Source organism: Nanorana parkeri, unplaced genomic scaffold (genome assembly GCF_000935625.1).
Source record: "Nanorana parkeri isolate BGI_ZX_2015 unplaced genomic scaffold, ASM93562v1 scaffold189, whole genome shotgun sequence".
NCBI lineage: Eukaryota > Metazoa > Chordata > Amphibia > Anura > Dicroglossidae > Nanorana > Nanorana parkeri.
The window spans coordinates 1,513,307-1,533,691 of NW_017306457.1; the positions used below are offsets into that span (position 1 = coordinate 1,513,307).

A 20,385-nucleotide genomic window follows, 5' to 3' on the forward strand; every position below is an offset into this window, starting at 1 on the left:
CCCCCCCCACCACTGCAATTACTTGTAGAGCAGCATTCATCCTGGGAGAGGAAAGAGCAGCAGTGCAAGACAATCAGAATCTGCTGCAATGCACAGTGCTGCCAATCCAGGACAAGAGCTTGGAAACAGGAGTACAGGGAGTACCTCATAAGAAAGCTGCTGCTTCTTCATTATCCAATCACAGGCTGTGGGTGGTGTACAGACCAAGCTGTAATGCAATAACAGCAGTGGAGGAAAATGAGGCAAGAACCAAGCTATCTTTGAAAGGGCGAGTGAACCTCAAGAATGGCTCAACAGAATTACCAACCCTTCTGAAGTTAAAACTGTTCAAATACATACATTTCAATTATTATTATTAGTATTATGTATTCATCTGCCAACCAATTTCTGCGATATGTTAACATTTAAGTATATGTGCATTTTAAATATGATAAAAGAATTATTAAATACTTACCCATCTTGGAAAAACTGCTGCTCTGGTTCTGCTGGACCAATGATCTTAGAGTGGTGACAATTGGTGCTGCCTAAACTCTGATCCTACCATATGGCTGAGATGAAAGTGAGTACATTTTGTTATCTTGCTATATGAATATCACCAACATAGAAAGGAATATAAGGATCCCTGGTAAAAATTAAGCAGTTGTGACCTAACTCTACCTTTTTACACATCACTAAGCGGGGCACTTTTACTAACAAAGGTATACCGTACAAGTTCTCTTAGAAGCTTTCCTGCTGCTACAGTTCCTGCGTCTATGCCGCTACGAAGACAGACTGGCTCAATAAAACGAGGCCGAATTTCTCCCCTTACCTGGTTCTTATCCAGCTCACAGTTCTTGTACTCTTTCTCTCCCTGCTCTTGAAATGTGACAATAACGAAACCAACAAATATGTTCATCATGAAGAAAGCAATGATGATGATATAGATGATGAAGAAGATGGAAATCTCCACTCGGTTGTTGTAGATGGGCCCTACATTCTCCCCATTGGAATCAATGGCCTTGTACAGAAGTCTAAACAAGAAAGACACAAACACACAATAAGGCATGTGTAGAAATAGGTGCATATAAAATGTTGTAGTCCAGATAAAATCACCTTTTCTGTAGAGTTTAGCAGGAAAGGTGGCAGCTGGTGCTACTGCAACAATGAACATACAGGCTATGCATCACAATTATGTACTATACCGTACTTCAGTACAGTACTTTCAGTACAGGCTGTGTGATTACTACTGCAGCCATTGCTTGTCCACTGCACTATGACCAGAACATCCTGATTTCTACAGCCATCACTTCAGTTCCTGTGGTAACAGGTTACAGGGATGCCATAAGTGGTATTACACCTGCAGGGTGCCTTGCTATAACTATAAAGAAGGGGTCCCACCATTCAGTTGTAACATCATCTGTTACACAGGGAAGGTTGCTGTGGGTGGCCAGCTAGATGAGCAGAGCCACTGAAAAGTCAGAGGGAAGTTTTCAGGTCTCAGTATGACATTTCTTTAGGTAATCAGGCTAGATTCACACCTTTGCATTTTTGCTTATTGTGTTTGGCCTTGAAATCAATAGAAATGCATCAAAACACTTGTTTGCACTTGGCATTTGTGGGCCACACAGTGGCATAGTGGTTAGCATGTATGTCTTACAGCACTAAGGGCCCGGGGTTCAAATCCTGGTCACCCTATCTGCAAGGAGTGTACATGTTCTCCCAGGGTTTTTGTAGGTACTCTGGTTTCCTCCCACACTTAAAGACATGGAAGGTTAATTGGCTCCTGTCTAAATCAGCCCATGTGAGATATGGCCCTCAAAATGTAAGCTCCTAGAGGTTAGGGGCTGATGTGAATGTGCAACTATGTAAAGTGCTGTGTAAATTGTTGTCACTATATAAATACCTGTAATAAATAATCAATGTGTTAAGACAGGTGTCAATGTGCATGATGATGCACATTGATGGTACATGTAACCCCATTAATGCACTTTTTGGAGAGTTGACATGCAGTGATGAGTTAAATGCATCATGGGGGGGGGGGGGGGGGGGGGGGGGGATAGGGAGAGCGCTGCCAGCCAGCTCCCGCGACCCCATCCCAGTCGGTGCGGGTCGGTTTGGTGTGACCTGGATTAAAGCGTCAATAGTTGTCGATCGAAAGACGGAGGTAGGAAGTGTGTGACCCAGGGGTCCCAGATTTGTTCGAATTTGGGCATGCAGTCCAATATGCGGGCCGAAAAGGGCAGGGGGAGGCATAGGTGTGAATCCAGCAGAAAGAGATTCTAGTAACTCTTCAATTGATTCAGACAATTTAACACTTCATTGTCAAGGATCATGTATCTAGCAATCTGAACGTTACAGTTTATTTAAATTGCAGATTAGCATACATGTTTATACAAAAGCTCAAAATTGTTGGCTTCACAAAGCTCATTGTTTTTGAGCTTCTGAAAATGTAAGAACAAAACAAGCTACATGGTGTTATTTGTTGGGTACAATAAAATATAATGGGCTCAAACATCAAGTAAAAAGAGGCATCATTATCCCTGGCAGCCAACCTGATATTTCTATTCTGAAAGATAAGCAATAAAAATCAAACACATGATAATTATTTTTAATTTAATCTTGAATATATAAGAGCCAGTTCCTTTCTCTCCTGACAGCGCCTTCCGTCCAGTGAACTGAAAATTGTATGCACACAGGAGGGGGGAAATGCTGACTTTGTAGATATGCTGGTAGATAAAAAATACATCCAATCATTCAAAATTGCAATTGAAAGCTGAAAAGAGGAATAATTAGTCTACATACGAAGGCCATCCCTCAAAGGTGGAGACTGTGAATAGTGCCATCATGGCGGAAAGCACGTTGTCAAAATTGAAGTCACTATTGTGCCAGTGTCTCTCCCGAATTGAGGGGCTGTTGACATCTCCTTCTTTGTAGATAATATATTTTCCCCTGTGAGAAAAAGTGTCAATGATAGATCTTAAAACTACAGTATTTTATAGACTGAATCTTGGCATACTTGTTGTATACAGTGGTGACATACTGTATATTCTACAGAGCAATATATCAAAATTCAGGAATACCAAAGAGACCAAAGCAAAACAATTTTCAGACTATACTGAATTTGCAATATGCACACATTTTGCGTTACTATAATGTTTCCACACAGTTTTTGATGTCACTTTTAAAGCAAATCTTTACCCATGTCTTTAAAAAAAACAAACACACATTTAGTAATGTGTAGTAATGACAATCTAAAACACATAGTCCTAGATAATTGCAGGCAGGGCCGGATTCCCCACCAGGCCACCGAGGCGTGGCCTCGGGGCGGCAGGGAACAGAGGGGTTGGCAGCCGTGGCCATGTTTACTAAGGGCAGATTACTAGCTCTCCTATTGCTTCCTACATTTCTGGCACATGTAACTAAACATGTGACTAGGACATGTGATCATGCACATCATCTCAGGGGAGGAAAATGCCTTTCCCTGAGATCTCATGAGATGACAGATGAGATTTCCCAGCAATGCTCTGCTGATGACAAGGCAAGCCCAGTGTGCGTTGCTTTGGCAAACTGAAGTCATCTTGCCCTTTCAAGCAGGAAGTGAATGCTCTGCAAGTGTAAGTATTTCAAAATCACAGCATTTTACACCTGACATGTCTATGTTATTATTAATCATCATACATAGAGAGGTGCATTGGTAGAATTTTATTTTTGAGTGTAAAGGTCCGCTTGTTTGCCTTAAAATGTGGCCAGCTGTATTCACTGCAGTCAGCCTCCCTGATTAATAACCATTAACATAAAATCTCAGTTCACATAGTGCCTTCTTCAGACTGACTGGTAGGCATGCCCTGAGAAAGAACAAGGAAACCCAGTCCTTATGCATACTACTAGGCAGGAAGCAGAGCCTGCCTATGGAATAAACAAGCATATAAAATATTAATATAATTATTTGCATTCATATATCTAAAATATAATTTAAAAGTCTATAGTTTCTCTTTAAAATACTTCACATAATAACAAGTGAGGTCTGAACTCAAAAGCCAATCAACAGATTACTAACTGATATTCCATTAACCGTGTTAACCCTTAGTATACTAAAATAAGATGATGTCATTTCTTTTTAAGCCAATGATGTTCACTCACTTCAAATGATATCTCAGGCAGAAGGTAATGCAGGAAGAGATTAAGAATTGGGCAGGAGAAGAGTGCAGGGAATGGGCTGACCACTGCAGCTATCTGATAGGGAAAGAGTGTGTGCGTGTGTGTGTCTGTGTGTCCAAAGGGACTGCCAAAGAACTGAGGAGCATAGAGGAGGCTTTCTGGCTAATCAAAAAATCACAGCCATCTTATAGTATCTTAAAAAACCCTTTGTAACTCCAAAACTCCCAAAGACTGGATAGTTACCTTATTAACACTGAAAGTAACCTAAATAAATAGTCATAAAATAATGAGATTTTATAGTAGAGTTAAAAATAACTGCAGATACTTACTTGCACTCTTCTGGTGTCTGTTTTGCTTCATCAGTACATCGATAAAATTTGCCCTAATTTTGAATGAAGAAATTATACTTGTTCAGCGTTAAATCTGTTTGTACATTCTATATGAATATCTTGGCATGCTATACAGTATAATATCCATTTATATTAAAAGGCTGATTTGTTCGTAGGTGTTATGACACTTTACACTGCAGGGCCACCCACGGCGCTGCAGAATTCAGCAGGAATTGGGTGACATTCAAGCTGTCTATAGCCAGCATAAGTCCTAGTTTGAAGAGTGGAGTCCTAACAAATGCTACTGTAGGTTCATGTTTTAAGTTGACAGGTTATGGTAATTTTTTAGATTGTAAGCCCTCACGGACAGGGTCCTCCTTAGCATCTTGTCTTGAATTGTATTGTGATTGTAATGTCTTCCTTATATTGTAAAGCGCAGCGCAAACTGTTGGCAATTTATAAATCCTGTATAATAATAATAATAATGTCCACTTAAGGGACCCAGGCAAATGTCTGCCAGAACTGGTCATTCAGAACCTCCAGCAACAGCCTATGGAGCAGCCCCTAGACTCAAGCAGAAAAAGAGCAGCATGACAAAATATATATGAGTGAAAAGAAAAGCACTGGTATAGTATCAAACTGCATATAGATTGCACCAGCCCAACCAAATGTCTTCCCCAGGTCATACTCTCCACCCCAGCAGAGATATTTGCTCCGCTATGTTCTACCAGTGCTGGACTGAACTCAAACAAAACACGTGATCAAAAATTCTGGTGTTTCAATGCTTCATGGTAAAAGAACCTTCACATTTCAATTTTAGACTGGATAAATAGAAAAACTGCCGCATTGAAAGGGTTATATTCGCAAATACAGACTACTCACCAATCTCATTCATCAGATGACTTACCTTAAATAGCTGAACCCCAATGCAGGCAAACATGAACTGCAGTAGTGTTGTAACGATCATAATGTTACCAATGGTTCGGATGGCGACAAACACACACTGAACAACATGCTGAAACGGCAGGAAAGTGTAATACCTAAATAAATACTGTATATATACCAACAATACACTGGGGTTGGTTTACTAAAGGCAAATAGGTTGTTCACTTTGCAAGGGAAGTTTCCTGTTTCTGGGTGGTGCTGAAGCTCTGCTGTGGTGGTGAAGCTCTGCTGACTTTCATCATCCAATCATATTACTAGCAACATACAGTTTTTTTGTACTGCACTTTCCTTGCATGTGATTGGGTATTATTTACAAAGTTAATTTTCACCACATTCACTAAGCTAAGCAAAGTAAGCAGCCTATTTGTCTTTATTAAATCAACCCCAATGTCTTAAAAGTTACAGAATTATTATTTCTGGATAAGCAAAACTTTGCACATTCAGTTTCAAAACTGCAAATAAATGAACACACAATAAAACAAGCAATACAAAGTCATACCTATAGACTATTGTCTACATTGTCTATAGGTATGACTTTGTATTGCTTGTTTTATTGTGTGTAATGTATTTATTTGGGTAACAATGCTGCTCCTCCCTACGGTAGATACAGTACAGTGAGTAAGTATTGCCATTCTAATACAGGAAGTGTATTACTCATAGGATCAACAGGTGAATATAAAGGACACAAGCCTGAAGAAAAAAAACTAATGCAGCCACCACAAGTCATGGTAAGCTGCAATATATTAATTTGTTGTTCTTGGGTTTGCATCAGCTTTAAGTTTGACCCTTCAACCAGTTTTGTGAGAGTGTATTCATCATGCAGTGTACACAATAGACACACTCTTGCTCCCTTGAATTGTATTGTTTTAGTATACCATTGTTTACCAAGTTCTCCCAAAATAAAAAAAAATAATGGTCCAACTTCCTCCACTGAAAATCAGTTTTCCCAGTGTGCTGCAGTACTCATGCAGCGGAGAGGCGCCTTGAATACTGATTAATAGGACCAATAAACTTCTCCTAAAATTATATGTAGAGTGTAAGAGCCATAATCCTTTTATGAGGCACATATTTTTTTATGCTCCTCTCATTGATTCCCCTCCGCATCATCTCTAAATTGCGGACAGCAAATTAAATAGATATTTCAACTAATTCCCCACAGTAGCTCAGAATTAACAACACAAATCAAAAGCAGAAGAAACATACCTTCAGCCCTTTAGCTCTGTTGATTGCTCTCAAAGGTCTGAGCACTCTCAATACTCTCAGGATTTTCACTACAGATATAGCACTTGACCTATAGAAATAAAGGCAGCGTATGTATGGTTCAAGACTTTGCAAAGTAAAATATATTACTACCAACTTTACTGATACTACAACAGGGACAATAAAAGAGATGTATAATCTAACATGGGGTTTGTATTAACTCTCTCTCTGACTCATCCTACATATCCTATAAACAGTGGTTCTCAATCTCTATAACCTCAGGACCCACATTTTTCCTTCTCATTACGTCACGACACAAGTTGCACCATACTGGAATGCAAGGTATTGCGGTACTGCATGTCCCAGGGCGTGCAATCAAACTGTGGGCGGGAGGTGTGTTTGGGGTGCCATTTTTATATAGTGTGGATTAAATGAAGTTTTATAAACCTTGAAATGTGTGCTTCAGATCATTCTTCTTTGAATGTTAGAAGAAGGAATGCCTGTAAACTTATGGACGGGAAGGCTTAGTATTGGCCAACCCACCACAAGGATTAAGGAATGGAACTGGTCATATGAAAAATGTGTAAAATAATCTACCAAGATGCAGTGCTACCTTAAAGTGGCCCTTAATCTCATCACCATTGTATCTACTTGTCCAGGAATAAGCGAAGTTCTCTATATTAGCAATAATTAATTATGGTAGGACTTTTTGTCATGGTGGACATGAAACAAACCAGAGGCTCAGTCATGTCCCTTTTCCACTTGGATTTATAATAAATTTAAACTCTGACTATCACAAAGTTTAATGCCGCCCCAAGAGTATTGCTTCGCTATACCACTGTGTCCAAAACAATTACTGACAACAAAATGCAAAAAACATTGAATAAAAGATTACAATTTCTTAAAAATCTTTATATACAAGATACTTACTGAATACCAAAAGAAACCAGAGAAACTCCAACAACCAGCAGGTCCAATAAGTTAAAATAGTTTCTGCAGAAAGAACCTTTGTGTAGAAATGCTCCAAATGTCAACATCTACAATATCAGGAAAAAGATTAATACACTCCAAAATACAAAGATCAAATGATCGCAAACCAATTCAGAGACATCATACATATAATGACATCAGACTCAACATATAGCGGGCTGACAGGATGCACGTGTGACTGCTGTAACTAGAAGATCAACACTTTACATAGCCAGTGATATTTCTCACTGTGAAATGTAAGATAAACTGCTTGATAACTTCACTAACAGCATTCACAGGAAAGGAGTGAGCGTTTTTCTATATGGTGATTAAAGTGACACTAAACTCAGGCGTTAAATCTTAAAAATGCATTCCAGTATCCCAACTATTAACAAAGATGTATCTTATTTGTGTATCACTCGGCTGTAGATCCTCAAATCATCTCTGAATTGGTGCTGACACTGTCCTTCCTTCTGGAGGGTGGCTACTTTTTTTCCCCATGGTCCCTGCGTGTGTTGTAAAGTAGGTACCACTCCAAGATCGCGCCTGTGATGGACTACAATCTCACGTTTAGTTTACTAAATTGTATTGAGATTGTAGTCCATCACAGGAGCGAGCTTGGAGGGGTTGACTACTTTACAACACGCACAGGGACCATGGGGAACAAAAGTAGCCACCCTCCAGAAGGAAGGACAGTGTCAGCACCAATTCAGAGATGATTTGAGGATCTACAGCTGAGTAATACACAAATAAAATACTTTTTTGTTAATAGTTAGGGTACTTGAATTCATATTTTACGATTTAACTCCTGAGTTCAGTGTCACTTTAAGGAATCCTACTCAAGAAAGCTTTTAACAGAACCATCAGCTTTATCAGCTTTGTTTACAGCCTCCAGACAAAATGTGCAAAAGCAACCACCATAGAAACAATTGTCCATATTGTAGTGGGTGCAATGGTCAGCTAAGCACCAGGTGCACCTAGACTTGAGCATATAGGGTCTGTAGGGTAAACTTTCTTTTACAGTGGATGCTTTAACACGTCTTGCGATGGTTGTAAGGTGTGTGCCCAGCATTAGTGTGAGTCTCCACCTTTTATAATAAACAATCTAGTTAAATAATAATCATTTTATTTCACATGACCAAGTGTGAGGCCACATGGCTGAACTATATCTATAAGGCCTATAAAGTGCAGACAGCAAAAGTAATGTACAAAGTGTAGTGACCCATTAGAATACAATTTAAATCATCTGATTTAAAAAAATGATCTGATTGGTTGCTGCATGTTACTGCATATAATTGCTGAGTCCAAACAACAGTAAGGTCTTGTCTATAGTGGCTAATCAGAGGCAGCTCTGATTTTAAACTACACTAGACATACGATGGATTGCTATGGGTATCACCTCCATTATCTTGCAGTTTAGAGGGGATTTTTTTTAAATATATATATATAAGTTCCTTTGTGTCTTCTTATGTGTGAGATCATCACTCCATGAGATCTATGGACTTATACTGAACCACATAAGAAGTGTAGCTTACAGACAGTGTGCAGAAACAGAAAGGCAAAAACAGGAATGCACACTGGATTCGCCACTCCAAAAAAGAGCCCAGGCAGCAACTTGTGCAGTGTCATACAACAGAGAAAGCTCATGCGATCCAGCAGTATATCAAACGATGAGGTCATTGCTAGCACCTTGTGTGCACACTCCATGTCAGTATAACACCAGCCCCTCCATGCAATTTACACATTTCCACCAAATTCACAGGATGTTGGCACTTACAATTTTTCAGAATATGAGCAGGCTGCCAGTGAGGAGGTAACACTCAGGGCAGATCTCCTTTTTCTCTGCGTTCTGTCCCTTCCTCCACCAACTCCCAACCACTCCAGACACCATCATTTTTGCCACTCGGTCAGCTGCCCCAGGAAAGCCATCATCAGATACTCAGAGGGATACACTTACACTTCCCGCTTAGGGGCTGCTGGGCCAATTTTTCAATGGCACAAACACCAGCAAGTCCCCCCAAAAATAACCACTGAAGAACTATGGCTGAAAACAATAGTAAAGGAGACCACTAGAGAGTAGTGCCTAGGGCCCAAGAGTGTCAACATTCAGCCCCTGAACAATAAAAGATTAATTTGGGTGCACAGACCCATTTATTAGAAGCATTCATGATGATCTGTAGCCCTTGAGCAATTAAGAAGGGTATGGGCCTACTGGGACTTGGAATTTCTCAAATTACCTATGACCACCCTAAGAAAATTAACACTTCTATGCATGATAGGACAGGGGACACTACTGTCATTTAGAAACAGGGCAAGGATATGGGACATTTGAATTCAAGCAATAACCTATGGAAGAGTGGCATAGTGAGATCCATAGATCCTGTTCTGGTAAGTTGCAGATTTGGTGGAAATGTTCTGCTGTTGAGTTAGATGCAGCCAAACAGTGTATAACTCCAGAAACACATTATTTTCCGTCAAAGGACAAAATGCCTCTTGGCTTGTATTGTGCAGAATAAACACACTCCATTCAAACAAAACCCACACAGAAAATAGTACTTAAATCAACAGTACAAGAAGCATTGTCTGCAACAATTAATTAATCTGCTGAATTGTCCTTGTTATCCTTGTGCAGATGTTTACAGTGAGCTATTTTTAGAAATGATCTACAGCACTGGTAAAGTAAATTATGATGAGGCGACATTATACCATTTTAGCCTGTCTTACAGTATAATATGTTTGTTCTGTATTAAGAGAAGCATTAGCCCATTAACTATTAAAAAAAACGGTTACAACTGGGCTTATGCAAGAACCTGAATATTAATTTGTAAATTATTATAACTGTGCAGGCCGACTTATGAAAGGTGTACATTCCTCCATAGTTAGATTTAGTCTTTGAGTGTGACTCCACATTGAATAGTCAGAGGTCACTTGAAATCTGACAGCTGCTGCCCTAACCAGGGGGTGTAACTGCAAATTATGGGGCCCCATAGCAAAAGTTTAGGGCTCCCTGGCTAACTCTCTCTGTAGTGGCTGACAGTGTCAACATGTGATCTTAACATGAAGTATGTATCAAGGACAGGCTACAGGACAGCTTCTATCATAGTCCGCACACCACTAGGGAGCAGTGCTGGGGTCTGGGGATAAAAGTTATAATAATCAAAACCATAATGATATTTTATGTATTATGATTATTATTATGATTATTATTATCAATTAATGGTCTTGTACACACTTACTCTTCTACTCTAATACAAACTTCTATAAAGTCTAGCTTCATTAAACTTTTATGTAGAAACACAAACCTAAGCCCTGCTAAAAGGTTTTACTGGAGGTGCAACTCTGCGATTTGTGATTGCATTAGGCAAACAAGCCGCTTCACACCTAATCCAGTGCATTCCAGCACGGTTAGTCAATGGATTTAACTTCAACCAATTCAGCAGAAAATGGGCAACATTTTATACAGTGTCAGCACCAATTCAGAGATGATTTGAGGATCTACAGCCGAGTGATACACAAAGTTTTATTTTTGTTAAAGGAGAACTATGGGGTTAAGGCTTTTCCCCATAGTTCTCCTTAGGGTAACGGGAGGACACAAACTGGCGTCCTCCCGTCACCCTAAGCTCAGTATACTGAGACGCCGCAGCTGAAGTGGATCCCGACAATTATGTCTGGATCCGCCCAGCTGCGTGAGTGACAGCTGGCTCTGCCTATCTAGAAGCAGAGCCAGCTGTACCCGCCCCCTCCCCTGTCTGATCCGCCAGTCAGCGCTGGCGGATCGGAGCGGGGAGGGTGGAATCCAGTCCCTCCCCTGTCACGGCAGAGAGCTGTGACAGGATCGAGAGGTGAGCGAACGCCGGTATGTGTTCGCTCACCTCCCGATCTACTGAGCCGACCTGTGACAGTCTCATTGTCACAGGTCGGCTAGAACTATGAGGTGAGTGAAAAGCACTCACCTCATAGTTCTCCTTTAATAGTTAAGGTACTTGAATGCATTTCCTGAGTTTAGCGTCACTTTAAATCTACACAATTAAAATAGTTTCAAAACTTTGATTTAATAATGTATAACTGAATAATACATTTTTGGATTAGTTGTGTTTTTTTTGTTTTTTTTAGAAGGCAGATTTATTACAATTTTACTGTGTTGCTTTTGTTGCTTTCTTAAAAGGTTACTCTTTTCCCTTTCCCTACTAAAAGATCCATGAGATCAGACTGCCAATAGATAATCTCAGCAGACACCCACAACCAATTACTGCTGGAGAAAACATCTGTTGGCCTAATTGTAATACTTATCTGACAGACTTTGGTCCCCCAAGAAATTGGAAATTAGTTATCTGATTTCTAATATTTATGGCAATCATAAAGGAAACCTGTCAATGGAGGCCACCATCACTGACCTTCTTCTGAAAACATTTCCAGGGTTATTTATAAAAGGGTGAAGAGTTTGGAGAAGGCAGGAGAAGTGAACAATCTAGGACAACATAGCTGATTTGGAAACATTCTCCAATTCAGCTCACTTTCCAGCTCAGCGATGTTGTCCTAGATTGTTCACTTCTCCTGCCTTCTCCAAACTCTTCACCCTTTTATAAATAACCCTCTAGCTGTCAAGCTGAATCTCTGTGCCCCCATTGGTGAGATCTCCCATTACTTCCTTTCCTGTCAAGACTTCTGGTCCTGACAGGAAAAAAAGGAGACATCTCCCCACTGAAGACAAAGACAGCAGAAAAAAAATCTGATAGCGACTCTAACCCTTCCCTGCTCTATCCAAAATATAAAATAAAAATTTTGGGCAAAAGAAACATGAGTCGGTGCAAACTAGATATCTTTACAAAAATGGATAGTGATGGCTATTATTTTAACAATTTCTAAAAAGATTTAAATGATTTTGAACATTGTAATAAGCATGCTATACATAGACATAATACCGCTGACCAGTATATGTGCAATGTGTTGTTAAAAATAATTGTACTGCTGTTTTAAATATAATTTTCACACAAACCAGGTTACCTTTAAAATGATTTCAAATGTAAACATACTAGTGAAGACATAATCTGCATATCCTAGCACCTGGGGGTACAGAAGAGTTATATGTTATCATAGACTTCATTCTGAACATCAAGAAAGAACATGATTTTACCTTTAGGAAGATTTCAACTGTAAAGATTCCTGTGAAAGCATAGTCAAAGTAACCAAGAATCTGCAAGGTACAAGAGCACAGTGAGTAATCTGCTCAAAGACAAGCTGAGAGTGGATCACTGCCTTTGCTGGGGATAAGTAAGAAAGCTTGACATGAAGTTTAATAGGAATTGATCAGTTTTTTTTTTTTGTCATAATGGCTTTAAGCCTACCTTCAGGGAATGAAAACACCCATTGCAGTTGGGCTACCCCAATAGTAAAAGGGTTAACTGCTCATTCATGTCTAGGGAAGATGTGTAAAGGACTTTTACTTACCTGATTTGAGAATCTGCTTCTCTTATAAGAACAACCCCACACCCACTGATATTCATCTCCCAGCTTACACTCATCCTCCTCTAAATTACTTTGCCCATGAAAAATGTCTGATCCTTTTGGGTACGTTGAAGCATGAAACCTCCTCCCAGGATGCAGTGGCTAACCCTTAGTGGCCATCACCAGTCCCAAACACTGTCATGTGAGAAGGAGGAAACGGTCAACCATGTACATCATGGTTCATCATATTCATCATATCTACCTGTCTTTTTACCTGTCTTCCCTAGTTCCCATTGCATGAGTTAGGCCAACAGAGATGTTGGAATGGGTCTGTTTATAGTAGAAATATATTCACAGAAAATAGAAAACTCCATCCCCAACTATTGTTTAGCAAAGGTCTATCTAACCAACTGTTTTAGTAACATTTAAAAGCTACTACTGCTCTAAGTAAGTACAGCTTTGTTTGGTGCTAAATCTCCCAATCTCAGACACCACATACTTTTTATGGTTCTGATTGTGCTCTTTGGCAGGGGTGCGTGAATCACAAGAGTGGCTATAGAGAATTACAAATTGTTTGGCAGGTAAAATCGTTTACATATATGTATTTCAGCTGTGTATTTATCTGTGTGCCTGGAGTTCAGCTTTAAGTACCTAACTCATTTGTCCAAACGATTACTGCTCTGACTTTGTATATGGCAGTTGTCCCCTGTGGTGTTATATAACAAAGGTCAGACAAGCTATTTCTGACAAAATCAAACCAGAATCCAGAGTACTTAGTGTAGCAGCAGGAGAAGGCTCAGTGCGCCTCCTAAATTAATTGGTAATAAAGTCTAGCACACCACCAGGACTGTGAGCTGTGCGGGACACATAGATTTAGACTTGCTAATGTGCACCAAGTGAGTTTCCTGACTGTACACTAACTCGGCCCTGCAAAAGGTCAGCCACGGCCCGCCAACATGTTTCACTGTTTTATTGCTAACATTAAAAATTGCAAAAGGACAGCACATATGTGAGAAAGAATCCAATACAATTAAGGTCTAGTGTAAACACGCTCTGGATATTAAAGTGAACCTGTAAACCATTTTAAAGGGTGGCAGGAAAGCATCTTTTGTGTCCTTTCCTGATTTAGTTGCACTACTAGGACCTGGCTTTCCCTGAATTTACGGCTAAGCTCTACCAAACTCCATCCCTGAACACCCTTACAGGTTACATACAGGATGAGTCAGTGCTCATGAGTTACGGGTGTGTACGTTTCCAGTTGAGTTATTGAGTTCTGGATACAACAGACTTTTTTCACTGTCTGAGGAATGGAAAAAGAAGACTAAAGCCGGGTATACATGCTTATAATGACCGACTTCTGTCAAGTCATAGGGTCATCAATGCAGTATATTTTGACTTATTCCTACTCAATAGGCCAAAATTCGTTGCATTTATGCCAGCTTAAGGCCTCGTTCACATCAGACACAGTGCGTTCCGGGCTGATTCTGGCCAGAATGCACTGCATCGCACAGTGCAGTGCATTCACAGTATGCTGTGGGGCAGGAGGAGGCGTGGCGGTTCAATGCAATCGGGCGCACGGGAACGCAAGGCACATTATGCCTGCAGTCCGGTCAAAATGCTGCAAGCACTTTTTTGTTTGGACTGGACCGCAGGCATAATGTGCCTTGTGTTCCCGTGCAGCCGATCGGATTGCGGCCTGAGGGCGTGGCTACGGTGCCATTCACTTCAATGGACCGCCACACCCCCTCCGGCCCCCCAACATACTGAGCCGGCCTCAATGCGATACAGTGCGTTCTCGCCAGAATTGAGCCGGGACGCACTGTGTCTGGTGTGAATGAGGCCTAAATCTCCACCTGCTGCCTTTAAAGCAGCATGAAAAATACAAATAAGCTTTATTCATATTTATTTGACTTAAAGCAAGAGAAAAAAATAGGATTTTTGTACTCACCGTAAAATCCTTTTCTCTCCGTTCATTGAAGGACAAGTGCCAGAATCGGGGCTAGCACCTTGGTGAACACACCTGGGGCCGACGCCAGCCCGAAGGGCAGCGCCACAAACTGAAAGTGGTCCTCCCCCACCGCGAAACGAAGATACCGCTGATGAGACTCGCAAATAGGTACATGAAGGCATGCATCCCGGATATCGATGGAGGCCAGCAGATCCCCCTGACGGAGCCATGCCACCACGGACCGGATGGACTCCATTCGGAACCGACGGACCCGCACGAAGGCTTTCAAGCGTTTGAGGTCCAGGATGGGTCGCACCCCCTCTTTCTTGGGCACATTAAACAGGTTCGAATAAAACACTTTGAATCTTTCCGTGGAGAGAACAGGCACAATCACCCCCTGGGACCAAAGGTCCGCAACCGCGCGATGGAGATCCGCTAACCGCGAAGGGGATAGTCGCGTGTTGGACGGGAAGAAAATTTTTATTTTATTTTTTGAATCCTCGCAATAATGAATGAAGAAAATCACCACCATAAATTCCCTTCAAAGTGACGTATAGCCATGTTGACCAATAGGGAGGCTAGGGAGGTAAAAGCTCAACTTTCACAGAAAAAAAGTAAAAATTGCATTAATAAGAAACTGCAAAGTGTTTAAACAATTTTAACAAATACCTAACTCAAATTGGTTGTGCTTTTTGTGACATAGGGGATGAATTATAAAACTTTCACCCGGTCATACCTGTACCCGGGTAGCACACTGGCGTAGTGGTTAGCACTTCTGCCTTGCAGTGCTGGGATCCCTGGTTAAAATCTCAGCCAGGTTACTATCTGCAAGGAGTTGTTTTGTTCTCCCTGTGCTTGCGTGGGTTTCCTCCGGGTACTCCAGTTTCCTCCCACAATCCACAGACATGCTGGTAAGTTAAATGGCTCCTGTCTAAATTGTCCCTCATAAGTATGCATGTGAGATAGGGACCTTAGATTGTAAACTCCTTGATGGCAGGGACTGATGTGAATGTGAAGCTATGTAAAGTGCTGTGTAAATTGTTGGCGCTATATAAATACCTATCATAAATAAATATGTTGGGCGAATCCCCTTCACACAGAATTCCCACCACTAAATGGAGACAAGGAGGCTCAATCTAGTGGTGCGAATGCCATGTGCACGGAATTCACCCAGCATATGGTTGGGTAGAAGTTTTTTAAAATTTAAGATTCAGACTCCGCAGGCAGACTGACAATTGACTGACAGCCAAATACTAAACCTGATACTTTCAAACTGGGGAGTTTATGACAGGTTGTTGAAAAGGGTTATTAATGTTAAATTCACATTTGCTGTGAACAGTCTTTTGTTCTTTAAAGTGACATTAAACCCTCAGATTTTTTAACATAAACCAATACTGTAATGTGTGCCTTACTGTAATCCATGGTTGTTTCCCTTCTCTTTGCTGCTCTTCCTTTTAAATCTGTATCTGTTCACATGCTGGGCAGAACTTCTGTTTTGCAGCAGACTGCCTTGTCTCTGAAATGGATGCATGGTGTCTGTGTGTAGGTTTGCAACCTGAGCCAGCATTAGAGGAAGAGGCACTCAGCTGCAAAGGGAAGTTATCCCCCAGCATGAGAAGACATGAGGATTTAAAAGGAAGAGCAGCAAAGAGAAGGGAAACAACCATGGATTACAGTAAGGCGCACTTTACAGTATTGATTTATGTTAAAAATTTGAGGGTTTAATGTCACTTTAAGGTTATTAAGAGACATTTTGGGCTATGAGAAGCTTAAAAGAAATATCTACAATATCTTTAATTGACATTTCTGTTCAGGATTTTAGGTGTGTTCATAAAGATCTCTCATTTGCTAAATGTAAATCTCAAAGATCAATCTGCCAAAACTGGTATTTTAGTATTCAGTAGATGTTGGAGAAATATACCACCTGACGGTTTCCTAAATCTTTCAGGGCTAAAAAAAAACATTTGCAATGCTGTGCATTGCAGTGCTCTTCATTTGGATGTTGCCATATGTGTTGGGGTGCCATTTAAAATGAAGGCACTCCAATGCATAAGGCAACACAGCTCTAATGTACATGTGTTGCAGCACACCACGATGCACAGTAACACACTATCCTGCCTGGTGGTGCGCTGAGGTTAAAACAATTCTGCATGCCTGTTTTTGTGCATTGGCAGCTCATTCAAAGTGGACAAGTTGCACACTGACGCATGCGTTAATACAATGCACAAATGCAGCAAAATGTGAATGTTAAGAAATTGGGTTCCATCTCCCTCTTTGTTGAATTATTATTTATTTTACAGTATGAAGAATACAACAGGAGGAGCAGTAACACACGAAGGTGGAGGACAATATCCACAACTCCCATGTGGACAGAGGTAAGGAAATTATGGCAGAGAAGTCTCACCATTAAAGTAGTCAACTAAAACACCACTTTTGAATGGGGTGACCTATCAATTATCTCCAGCTCTGATGAGATCCTGAAACCTATAGTAATATCTCTAGGCATTATCCTTTACACCTTTGTACTTAATCAGTTGTAATTGTAATTTATAATGCCTTCAATGATACATAGAAGTTAAATAATAAATTGTAAACCATATTGTAAGCAATGAATTGGGTGAACATAACAATACTTACTATATTACGGAAGGAATGACTGCGAATGGGATCTTCGGCTGCTAGTGAAGCGCTGCTGAGCATGATGAACACCAGGATGAGGTTGGTGAAGATGTGATGGTTTATAAGCTTGTGGCAGCCCACACGAAACCTAAATAACAAATATACATGTGAATTTTTCCAGCGGGAACACCTCTGCTCTCAAGTTCCCCATGTCCTAGACCTAGACTAAAAAAAAAAAAACCTCCCAATCACAGATCAACAAGCAATAACACACCAGTATCTAGAGTCCTAGACTTAACGTGACACTTTATCAAATTGCAATATGCACTGTCACCCTTTTCCTGATCTTTCTATTTATATAGGGATGAGCCGAGGTCCAGACCCAACCAGCAACATGGTAGTGCCACAGGTTACCCACCCCATCAGTTGCGGCTAGGAAACCCCCACCCACAGCTGCACGTAAGCAAAGGCATGGAATGCAGTGATGTAATTGACCTTATTTGACGACATATGGCCATATAAGGGCAATGACATCAGCATAAACATCCCGCCCCTTTGTTTATGTGTAGCTGCAGGGCGGGAAATGTCCCAGCCTGCAGTTGATTGGGTGGGTGGCCCATGGCACTTCTATGTTCAGAGGAGCTTGATACGCACTGGGTTCAGTCCAAACCCAAGCTCATCTCTATATTTATACCCAGAAAATAGACAGATTGATAAGCATGGAGATCTATTTACGGATTGGTATTGCTGAATATAAAGAAGGCGCTCCCTTCTGGAATGGGGGTTATCTTCTCCTTCACGTTCAGCTCTGACATCCGCCGGGGACGAGGGCCAGCCGGTACTTCTGGCTCTTCTTCTTCTTCTTCATCTGCAGTAATGAGTAGGGTAAGTAATGTAAGATTAGGGAGGGGTGAGGAGGGGCCCTTTCAGAGATACTCAAAGTAAAGAAATATGGGCCCCAAAACAAAAGTGAAAGAGTCCAAAGATGCCTTAAACTATACATAATTAAGGCCTGTAAATGTAATTGTATACTCAGCAGCAGTGCTATGTGCTAATCATATACAGCCTTGGTGAAGGGGGAGCATTGTTGCCCCCGAAACATGATGGCTGTTTTTGTTTGATCTAATTATGAAAAAATGATTCTATACATTAAGTTGCTTCCGTGAACCCAACAAGGGAGGTCTGTTTGTTATCATACCATAGCCAGTGAACTTGCAAACTTCCTTGCATTTAAACAGTTTGCACTAAATCCCGGCGCCTCTTACTTTTGTTTCTCTGGAGTTTGTAGAGACACTGTCACTTTCCTCTGCGCTGGCAAGGTAAAAATAGATAGATGTCACCAGCACAACAACAATATCAAAGTCCAAAAAGGTCATTTATTGGATCGTCATTGCTGAGCCTGAGGAAGGGGACCCTGTGTGGTCCCGAAAGCGCTAGTGTTGGTGACATGACGTTCCAATAAATTACCTTATTGGACTTTGATATTGTTGGTGTGCTGGTGACATCTATCTATCTTTACTGAGTGGCGGTGCCATCCACGGTCACTCTGGTAAGGAGTGCGATAAGGTATCTTTTTACGTTTGGCAAGGTAAAAATGTCTCCACAAGCCAGACATTTTTCTCACTTTAACTTAACCAGTTGGCATCTGCAATCATCAATCAATCAATCAATCAATGTGAAATGGGGTGAAAGGCAACTATGATGATCACTGGACGTTTGTTTGGTTTAGCTTGCAGATCATACAGCACTTCTAACTTCCTGTGGGGGAAAATGTTCAAAACTAGAGCAGACAGAATATGGAGCAGTTGTCAATGGCAACCAGTTTGCTCAATTAAGCTTTGAAAAAAAAAGTTAGAAGCTGACTGGTTGCCATGGGCAACTGTTTCAGATTTCCTCTGCTGCAATTTTGGTACGTTTCCCTCTGTGTGTCCTCACTGTGCACATAGAAAGGGATGCATTACAGTGTGTTAAAAATACATACATTCAACAAGTTTTAAAAATGGATAAAAATATGACATGTAAAATAAACAAACATTTTTGTCACAATGGGGTCTATTCACAAAGCTGCCGAAGGATCTGGCCGTAGCTTCGGCCGATCCTTCGGCTAGCTTCGGCCCTAAAAGCACGGTCATTCACTCGGCTGCCCTCGGCAGCTTTGTGAATAGACCCCAATGTCTCCATTGGTCAGCTTATAATAAAATAATTAGCAGGGTATTTATGAAAAGTGTGTACCTATACAATTTTTACATGTCCTAATTAATGACGTAGCTAGGGAAATGTTTAGTGATAGATTGATTGTCAAGTTCATGAATGCATTCCGGAGCAGCTAAATGTGGTTTGGGCATCTAGGCTTTAATGACCTCTAGTGGTGAAGGGGTTAATCTAAATTCTGCAAAATCTACTGTACAAAGAATCCAGAAAACACCCCTCAGAGTCACTGAAAGTTTCATTGCTGATACTCCTGTAACTTCCTCTACCTCTCTGCTTCCTGTATCACTATTCACACTCAGACTCCTAGGAGAGGTCCGAATCTCACCAGGTTTTCTGTATGTAAAGCCCCGTTCACCCCAGGGCGTTTCATCACGCCTTTTTTCCCCGCACTGAAACGCATGCAAATTAAAATCTCACGTATTCCTACGGGGCCAGGCAAACGTTCTGAATTGCGCCTGAGCTTCTTGTGTGTTTCTGCACTTTTTTAGTGCGTTTTTGCATCTGAGACCGCTTTTCATTGGACAACTGAAAATGAGCTGAAACGTGGCTTAAAAGTTACTACATATGGACAGAAAACATCTG

The 20,385-nt window shown here is 40.9% G+C and overlaps 1 protein-coding gene across 1 annotated transcript in view; it reads right to left on the minus strand.

The window, feature by feature from the left end:
* CACNA1D (calcium voltage-gated channel subunit alpha1 D) overlaps positions 1-20,385 on the minus strand; it is a 289,622-nt gene that overhangs the window by 72,338 nt on the left and 196,899 nt on the right. The window contains exons 19-27 of the mRNA XM_018555255.1: positions 18,328-18,460; positions 17,611-17,740; positions 12,715-12,774; positions 7,542-7,648; positions 6,615-6,702; positions 5,374-5,481; positions 4,467-4,519; positions 2,782-2,928; positions 809-1,010 (exon numbers count right to left, since the gene is read on the minus strand). Coding sequence (XP_018410757.1) covers positions 809-1,010; positions 2,782-2,928; positions 4,467-4,519; positions 5,374-5,481; positions 6,615-6,702; positions 7,542-7,648; positions 12,715-12,774; positions 17,611-17,740; positions 18,328-18,460 — 1,028 coding nt within the window. The remainder of the gene's footprint in view (positions 1-808; positions 1,011-2,781; positions 2,929-4,466; positions 4,520-5,373; positions 5,482-6,614; positions 6,703-7,541; positions 7,649-12,714; positions 12,775-17,610; positions 17,741-18,327; positions 18,461-20,385) is intronic.